Source organism: Palaemon carinicauda, chromosome 15, assembly GCF_036898095.1.
Source record: "Palaemon carinicauda isolate YSFRI2023 chromosome 15, ASM3689809v2, whole genome shotgun sequence".
NCBI classification, from domain to species: Eukaryota; Metazoa; Arthropoda; class Malacostraca; order Decapoda; family Palaemonidae; genus Palaemon; species Palaemon carinicauda.
Window position 1 is genome coordinate 51310098 of NC_090739.1, and position 9243 is coordinate 51319340.

Here is a 9243-nt window from a genome sequence, read left to right on the forward strand (position 1 = left end):
GATGCCCTACCTGCTTTGATGGTCTTCCACACAGTGGAGCAGAGCCTTATATCAACTCTGTTGGCTAATGGTAATAGGCCGGTCTCGGCACGCAGTAGTTGTAGCCTAGTCCACATAGGGGCACCTGTAATAAGTCTCATACAGTTTTGGATGACCTCCAGGGAGGAAAGTAACCCGGTCTGCAGGCCAGTCAGTGAAGGGGCTGCATATTCCACCTGTGAGGCAATAGCCTGCACGTGGAACCTTCTGAGTAGCAGGTGGGAGGCCCCCTTACTTAGGGAGGTGATCCTTTTCATGGCTGCAAACCGAGTTGAAATCCTATGTTTGAGGTACTTGACCTGGCTTGCGGGTGATAGGTGACGGTTAATAATGATTCCGAGGTACCTATAATCGTTAACCCACTCGATGGGAGTGTTGTTAATGATTAGTCTGGGGGGGGGTCGAAACCATGCTTAACCGCCATGGCCTTGGTTTTTGCGGAGTTGATCTTAAGGCCCAGCTCCCTGCACCCCCCACTAATTATGTCTAGGGCGCTCTGCATCGCTCTGGTCCTGTTTTGTACAAAGTAGGGGCAGACAATACAAATGTCATCCGCATAGACGAACATTTCTACGCCCCTAGGCAGGTCCAGGTTGAGGAGGTTTTCGATGAGGAGGTTGAAAAGGAAGGGGCTGAGAATTCCTCCCTGTGGTGTGCCATTTTCCAAGGGAAGAAAGGGAGATGTAGCCCCTTGGAACGATACTCTGGCTTCCTTGTAATGGAGGTATTGCTTCACCCACGATAGGAGATGACCCCTGACCCGCTTCTCTACCAGGGAAAAGAGGATAGCGTTGGCATTGGCTAGTTCATAAGCCTTTTCCAGATCAATAAAGGTGATCAAGGCTTTCCCGTTATTGACGGTGGCCAGGACATCGACGATGCATTCGTGTGTCCCAATACCCTCTGTGAACCCATATAGCCTGGGATGCAGCTTACCGACTTTCCACTTAAGCCGGTTGAGGACCATCCTCTCCGCAACTTTCTCAGTGCAGCTAATAAGGGCAATAGGCCGGTATGAGTTTTCTTCTTGTGGTTTGGGAATTGGCTGGATGTTCTGTTGGCTCCAGGTGAGTGGTCTACATCTATCACTATACGTCTTGTTTATAAGACGAAGGTAGAAAGCCTGTGCTGGAGCCCCCATGTTGCTTAGCATACTGTACGTAATGCCGTCGATGCCTGGCGCGGTATTTTTTGTTTTGGCAAGGGCCTTCTCTAGTTCCTCTTTCGTGAAAGGGGAGTCAGTGCTGTCACCGATGCCACACGCCGCATTGACCATTGTAGTCCTAATTGGGAGGAGTTCCTCCTGCCTTCGCCTGGTAGAAAGGAGAAGATTGGTCGACTTAGTACGGTCCGCAACCTCCTGCGCTATTCTATTGGCCTCGCCAGGAGGATCTGGATGGGCTGACCTATTGGTGCGGGTTTTCCCAACGACTTTGTTGAAGAAACTCCAGATCCTCCTCAGAGAAGTGAAGCCGTTCACCTCCGAGCACCACTCTAGCCACTTCTGTTGTTTAACCTCAGCGGACACTGCCACCGCATGGTCTGTGACCTGGATGAGGGTTCTATATAGCTCGTCGTTACGATGGCGCCGAAAGAGTTTGTGGACTCTGTTAACTCTCCTGTTCATTTCCCTAATCCGTGGGTTGTAATACCAGGCGTCCTTGTGATTTGATCTAGGGCCTTTCCTGAGGGGCATGGAACCATTTGCCGCCTTATGGAGCTCGGATATGAATAGGTCCTGGAGGTGATCAATACTTTCCGTGGGGTCTGGCTGGTAACTGTTGGCCCAGTCCGTCATGTGGCGTGCAAACAGGTCCCACTTGGCAAGATCTGGGTTCCACCTACACGGGGGTGGAAGGGGAGGTGGAAGTTTTTCCAACTGGACAGAAAATAGGATGCCAAAGTGGTCGCTGGTGAGGACGGGGTGCAGGCCCCAGGAAGAGCCTCGGACTAGGTTGGCGGATACGAAGGTAAGATCGAGACGGCCTCCGTCTCTGTGGGTGGCATAACTTATGTCATTGAGCATCTTGACTGTAGGGAAGTCGTCTAAAAGGTTAGCTAGGTGGGCGCCTGTAGGGTTCACTCGCTGAGTGGAGTTTAAAAAGGCGTGGTGCGTTGAAATCGCCGGCTATTACCGAGGTATCTGTATCCGCGGCTGTGAAAAGGAGTGTGGCATCGATGTTTTTATGTGGTGCTTTGTATATGTTATGGATGTTTAGTGTTGTTTCGGCTAAAGTGATTTGAATACTGAGTGTCTCCTCCTCGTGGCAGTCGATGTTATCAATGGCTCTGGATGGTATTGTGTTCTTAACTAGTGTTATTAAACCTCGTGTAGTGTCTGTTCGGTGTGCTCTGTATGTTTTGTAGCCTTTGAAGGAAAAGGTTTGCTGTTCGGCGAGTATTGTCTCCTGTAATAGAATAATGTCTGTCTTGTGTATGTGTCTGAGACTGCAGGAAGGCGTATTTCTGTCTGATGCTGCAAATGTTCCAGGAAAGGAAGGTTAAGGTGTCCTGTGTTGGTTGTGGCGCCTGTGTAATTATTGTATCAGCGAAATTAGACGGTGGGGTGCAGAACAGGGACCTTAGGAAGTCGCTAGCTGGTTTCCAGCTTACTAGAATGAGTGTTTGGAGCATTTCGTTATAGTACTGTGGAATAATTGTCTGTGCGATGTTGCAAATTTCTTGCGCGGATTTGTTTAAATACGTGTTTACAAGTGGTTTAACAATCAGTTCCCAAGCACCTCTGCTTAAGTCGTTCGCTGGCGCTGCGGGTGTGTCTGCACACTTCACTGCTTGGTGGGCAGGGGCAGGGTCAAGATCTGAGGGTGTTGGGAAGCTATCCCGTGCCGGTGCTGGCTCCCGATTGAAAGAGGGGGAAAAGCTCTCCAGAGAGGGAGGAAGGGGTATTTCTTGTTTTGTCCTGGTTGGAATTTGGGAAGGGACAATAACGGGGGGGGGGGGGGGGCATCCCGGGGGGGGAGTTAACCGGAACTGAAGGCTCCCTAGGGGTTGGAGGGTTTACTGACGTACCAGGCTGCTCAGAGGCGGTTGGGGGCGGGACCGGGTGGGCCACAGGGGGGTGGAATGACCGGGATAGGGCTCACTTCGGTGGGGGGGGGGGAGGAATTGACGGGGCTGATGGCTCCCTGAGGGGGGGATGGGGCAATGGTGGGGGAATACTTGGTCTGGGATCCTTGCCAGCGGGCGCAGCGGCTGTCACAGCCGCGTAAGAGGGCTGGGGTGCTTCGTTGGGAGGGACTGTGCCGGGTGCCAGTGGGGGTGCCACTTCTTGGGGTCGAAGCTCCCGAGAGGAGTTTCGTGGTTGAGGGGCCCTAGGGGCGTTGGAGGCTCTAGGGTGCCTCTGGGTTCTAGGGGGGGGGAGTAATCCCCGTTATTTTTTCCCTTACGTGGTCGACTGCGAGCAGTCTGGCTGGACACCTGCCATTCCAAGCATGGTGATCAAATTTGCAGCTTGGGCACTTGGGTATAACGGTCTCCTTCCTCCTCAGTTTTTTTATGCACTCGTCAGAGTCGTGGGGGCCCGAGCAGGCTCCGCAGATGATGTGCCGGGACCTACATAGCCTTTCGGGGTGCCCGTATTTTTGGCACTTGAAGCACCTAGTTGGCTCTGGTATGTAAGGCACTAGGCGGAAAGTACCCCACTTGCCTAAATCGAGTCACTCTGGGGTATCTTTCCGGATCCAGCATTTGACTTTGTAGGCCGGTTCTTTTGCTTTTGTTTTAAATCTCTGGACTTTAACAATTTTTGGGTGATTCAGGATAATTTCCTCTCCCAGTGCCGGGGGGAATCCTTGCAGCACTTTGATTGAGTCGTGTTCTCCCTTCCTGATTTCTTCAAATTCTGGCATCCCTCGGAGGATATTTTCAGCCTCCTCATTGAGGGGGAAACTATGATGTCTGTTTTGTTGTACATCCTAACTGAAATATTTATTTGGGGGTGTGTTTCCTCAACCTCCTGTATATATTTATATGCATCTTTTTCCTGGGTTTTTTTTAACCAGGAAAACTGACCTGTTTTCAATGTTGGGTTTAGGTTTAACCCTTTTGTTCCTCCTAGTCGGAGTTATAAAGCCCTCTGTGTGGTTCTGGCTCCCTTCTTGGGAGGCAAAGGGGTCCTCTTCCGACACATTTCCTGTTACCTCTATCTCATTTTCATTTGCTGTCACTCTGTTTTCTATTATTTCGTTATTGGCAATGCTGTGGCCCGCTCCCTCACCACTGGCACTGACACTGGCACTGTTGGTCTTGGTATGCACCGCTGTGCTTCCTTCCACACTGTTCCTACTTTCACGTCCATTGACATTTGTCTTACTTTCCTTTCCTCTATTATTATTATGTCTAGTGTTGGTTGCAGTGGAGCTGCTTCCTATGGCACTGTTGTCTGTACTTTTAGTACTGACACCGGCACTGTCACTGTCGGTCTTAGGACGCCTCACTGCGCTGTTATCAACATCGTTCCTACCTTCACTTTCACTGATACTTGTGTCACTTTCCTTCTCACTGTTATTGTGCCTAAAGGCGGTTGCAGTGAAGCTGCTTTGCCTGACATTATTGGCAACACATTTATTAGTGGCACTGCCACTGGCACTGTCGATGTGGGCACTTCCCTCTTCACATTCATGGTCACTTTCATTCCTACTTATGCTTGAATCACTGCCACTGCCACTTTCACTTTCACTCTCACTTCTATCCTCACTATCACCTTCACTTCCACTTTCATTTCTATCTTCACTGTCACAATTACTATCACTGTCTTTGCTTGTTGATCCTTTCACTGTGACACTGTTTGCTGTTTTATTGCATGCACTGTTAACCTTTGCATCACTGGGGCTACTACAACTACTGCTGCTATCACTGCTGACACAGAAATTACTACTAAGACTGCTATTGCTGTTATCTGCAATGATTTCAGGGGGGTCTTGACTGGGGGATTTAATTACTAATTCACTGTTAAAGGATGATTCTGCAGGGGTCTGGGCACGTTCAGGGGGGGAAATTGTAACATTATTCTTAGTACTTACGCACTTAAGGGGTGTGGATACTCTGGAACTAGCTTTAAGACTGGCATGGCTCTTAATACTTACGCCCTTAAGGGGTGTGGATACTCTGGACCGAGCCTTAAGACTGGCATGGGACATAAAAGAATCACTATTACATACCTCTATTTCCGAGATTTGAAGTGCAGGATCAGTATAGTTAGCGCCACTGAAGCTCTCGTCGTCATCGAGGAAGGAAATAGGGTGGGGGGTGGGCGGTCGGGAGGTGTGGGGGGGGGGGGGGGGTTGGATGAGTCGTCTTCCGAATCTAAGGGGTCTGGGGGGAGGGTGGGGGAGTCAGGCGGCGGATCGTCTGGCTGGGAGGAGAGAGAATCCTCCTCACAGTCAGCCATGCTGGCAATAATAACGGGAATTACCCTGTACACAAGTTAAAGGGGACACAAATAGAGTGGTATAAATGCTGGCAATGATAATGGGAATTTCACTGTACACAAGTTAAAGGGGACATAAATATGAGTGGTTATAAATGCTGGCAATAATAACGAGAATTACACTGTACACAAGTTAAAGGGGACACAAAAATGTTGGTAATGATAACGGGAATTACACTGTACACAAGTTAAAGGGGACACAAATATGAGTGGTATAAATGCTGGCAATGATAACGGGAATTTCACTGTACACAAGTTAAAGGGGACATAAATAAGAGTGGTATAAATGCTGGCAATAATAACGGGAATAACACTGTACACAAGTTAAAGGGGACACAAAAATGCTGGCAATAATAGCGGGAATTACACTGTACACAAGTTAAAGGGGACACTAATATGAGTGGTATAAATGCTGGCAATAATAACGGGAATTGCACTGTACACAAGTTAAAGGGGACATAAATATGAGTGGTATAAATGCTGGCACTAGTAACGGGGATTACACTGTACACAAGTTAAAGGGGACACAAATATGAGTGGTATAAATAACGGGGAATTACACTGTACACAAGTTAAAGGAGACACAAATAGAGTGGTATAAATGCTGGCAATGATAACGGGAATTTCACTGTACACAAGTTAAAGGGGACATAAATATGAGTGGTATAAATGCTGGCAATACTAACGGGAATTTCACTGTACACAAGTTAAAGGGGACATAAATATGAGTGGTATAAATGCTGGCAATAATAACGGGAATTACACTGTACACAAGTTAAAGGGGACACAAAAATGTTGGCAATAATAACGGGAATTACACTGTACACAAGTTAAAGGGGACACAAAAATGTTGGCAATAATAACGGGAATTACACTGTACACAAGTTAAAGGGGACAAAAATATAAGTGGTATAAATGCTGGCAATGATAACGGGAATTTCACTGTACACAAGTTAAAGGGGACATGAATATGAGTGGTATAAATGCTGGCAATAATAACGGGAATTACACTGTACACAAGTTAAAGGGGACACAAAAATGCTGGCAATAATAGCGGGAATTACACTGTACACAAGTTAAAGGGGACACTAATATGAGTGGTATAAATGCTGGCAATAATAACGGGAATTGCACTGTACACAAGTTAAAGGGGACATAAATATGAGTGGTATAAATGCTGGCACTAGTAACGGGGATTACACTGTACACAAGTCAAAGGGGACACAAATATGAGTGGTATAAATAACGGGAATTACACTGTACACAAGTTAAAGGGAACACAAATATGAGTGGTATAAATGCTGGCGCTAATAACGGGAATTACACTGTACACAAGTTAAAGGGGACACAAATATGAATGGTATAAATAACGGGAATTACACTGTACACAAGTTAAAGGGGACACAAATATGAGTGGTATAAATGCTGGCAATAATAACGGGAATTACACTGTACACAAGTTAAAGGGGACACAAATATGAGTGGAATAAAGGAGCCTAGTTACACTGCTACGCCTACAGCGAACACACAAGCAGGAGACTCACTGAGAGTCTCACCTTACAACCTCTCGCTAGCGCAGCGGAGAGGAGACCATGTTGCAATCGTATTAATCAAAACCATTCTAACATCCCATCAGGAATGATACACGTTTTGTCTTAATGGAAACAGGTTGGAAATGGGTAATTTGACTTTCTGGCTAATTCATACTTGTACTTACTGAATAAAATTATATCGTATCTTTTATACATATATGAAGTTTTGGAATATGGAAATACAGGTTGAAGAAGTGAAAAAGTGACAGAAAAGGACAGTTTCCCACTCATTTTTTACTCGAGAAATGTAGGACAGGAGATTTTCAAATTGGACAGACTGTCCTAAACCGGACAGACCTGGCAACTGGTAACATCGTGTGTCTAGCAAACTGATTCTTAGTCAGGTGCCTCAACAACGGCCACACGCACTTCGATGGTTTGCCTGTGGTTTCTGCGTCTATGACGCCATCTATATACGTAATCGGCAGCTATGCCACAGAGAATTGGTAACATTGTCTGCTTACCGTGCAATTGCCCGTCATGTGGAAGGGCTTTAAGAGATATTTATTCCTTTCATGAAAAAATGAAAATCACAAGTAAATGTAATAAATTATATATATATATATATATATATATATATATATATATATATATATATATATGCATATATATATATTCAAACGCAACCAATGAAAACTAATTTATCACCTAACTGGGTATCCTAGATTAAGTAATTTTCTCATTCAAATTCTATAGTTTATTATGGTAATTTTAGTGACCGTCGAGAGTTGCTAGAGATCAGTATCTGATGACGTTTTGAGAAAAAGAAAAGAAAAAAAAACACCTAACGGCAACACTGAAGTGGAACAAGTTTTATTCATTGTATGCCATTTTAATTACATATAGAAGAGCCACTCTCTCTCTCTCTCTCTCTCTCTCTCTCTCTCTCTCTCTCTCTCTCTCTCTCTCTCTCTCTCTCTCTGCCTATATCCTTTACAGAAACATCCAATGTTGTCGATTTATAAATATCAGTGAATATAGTTTTTGCTAGTTAGCCCTTACCGGCTATGACTGTAGGTCGAAGAGCCTCCGATTGTTGACAAGCTCCAAGGAGTCTAGCTGTACGTCTAAATCACTTGATTTGGTATACGTAGCGGTAGTGGGGATTATAATGCAAGCATAAACAATGGCAAGAACGCACATTATCCTTTTTTATTTTATAATACGATACTAATATGGGAAATTTACAATCATTATGAATGGATACAGTTAGAAGAAACATTTATGAAAAGTATGTTTTTATTTTTATTCCATTACTTTTTAATCACAGTAAGTTGTCCATTGTTTGGTCAACTGAATAGGCTGGCTGAGCAGTACGTAAACCAAGTAGTTTACAAAGAAAATAAATATGAAATGTAGACAGGATAGTTCACTTGCCTTTACTTTCAAATTTCACGCCATTGTCCTCATCAGCGGCTAGTTTTAGAATACAGAGTTGGGAGATGCATCCCGTATAAGACGATAGCACGATATGTAAAGAATTTTATCAGCCATTTCAGGTGTCTGATAGTGATGTTGATAATTTTTTAGCAATTACTAAGAGTAAAGCTGTCATTAGGAATAGAAAGGTGAAAGAAAATGAAGGTGACAGTCTTGATAACAGACCTTTTTTTTTATGAAATTCAAAATGATTTGGTATCCCATATTTAGTACATCTGTTGAAAAGTTTTTCCCACAAGTTTCAACTAATTACCTCCCCCCCTTTTTTTAGTGAATATTTTCCGTTTTGAAAATAGACTTCGGTTAAACCCTATAGGCTTCTACAGTTTTTTACCAAATTACAAAAATGAAATATAAAAACAATCACAAATAAATTCTCTACAGGAATCCTCAAAGAAAATTGAGGTCTAACAAAAATAAGTCCCTGATTTTCAATGAATTGCAAATTGGGGAAAAAATTACTCATGACATACGCAATAAAATTATTTAGAAAAATAAAGACATAATAATTTCCAAATTTCGAGTGGAAAGTTAAAGCAAAATTTAACAAGGAGTTCACAGGTTTTTAAATGAAAGAAATCGGACAATAAGTAAGGAAGAAGATAGACTTTGAAGTGCAACAATTTTAGGAAAACTTACTTTTGAGATATCGGCCGTCAAAGTTTGAGTGAAAAAAAAAAAAACCAACATAATGTATTATAAGTACCTGAAATATCTTTTAGA

The 9243-nt window shown here is 44.2% G+C and overlaps 1 protein-coding gene across 1 annotated transcript; it reads right to left on the minus strand.

The window, feature by feature from the left end:
* Nucleotides 1–4025: 4025 nt before the first annotated feature.
* LOC137653952 (uncharacterized) lies at nt 4026–5198 on the minus strand. Its single transcript, XM_068387585.1, has one exon. It carries the CDS (start codon nt 5196–5198, stop codon nt 4026–4028), a length of 1173 nt encoding a protein of 390 aa, XP_068243686.1.
* Nucleotides 5199–9243: the final 4045 nt, after the last annotated feature.

Coding starts and splice junctions, on each gene's coding strand:
- LOC137653952 (XM_068387585.1), bottom strand. CDS start 5,198: ATGTCCCATGCCAGTCTTAAGGCTCGGTCCAGAGTATCCACACCCCTT.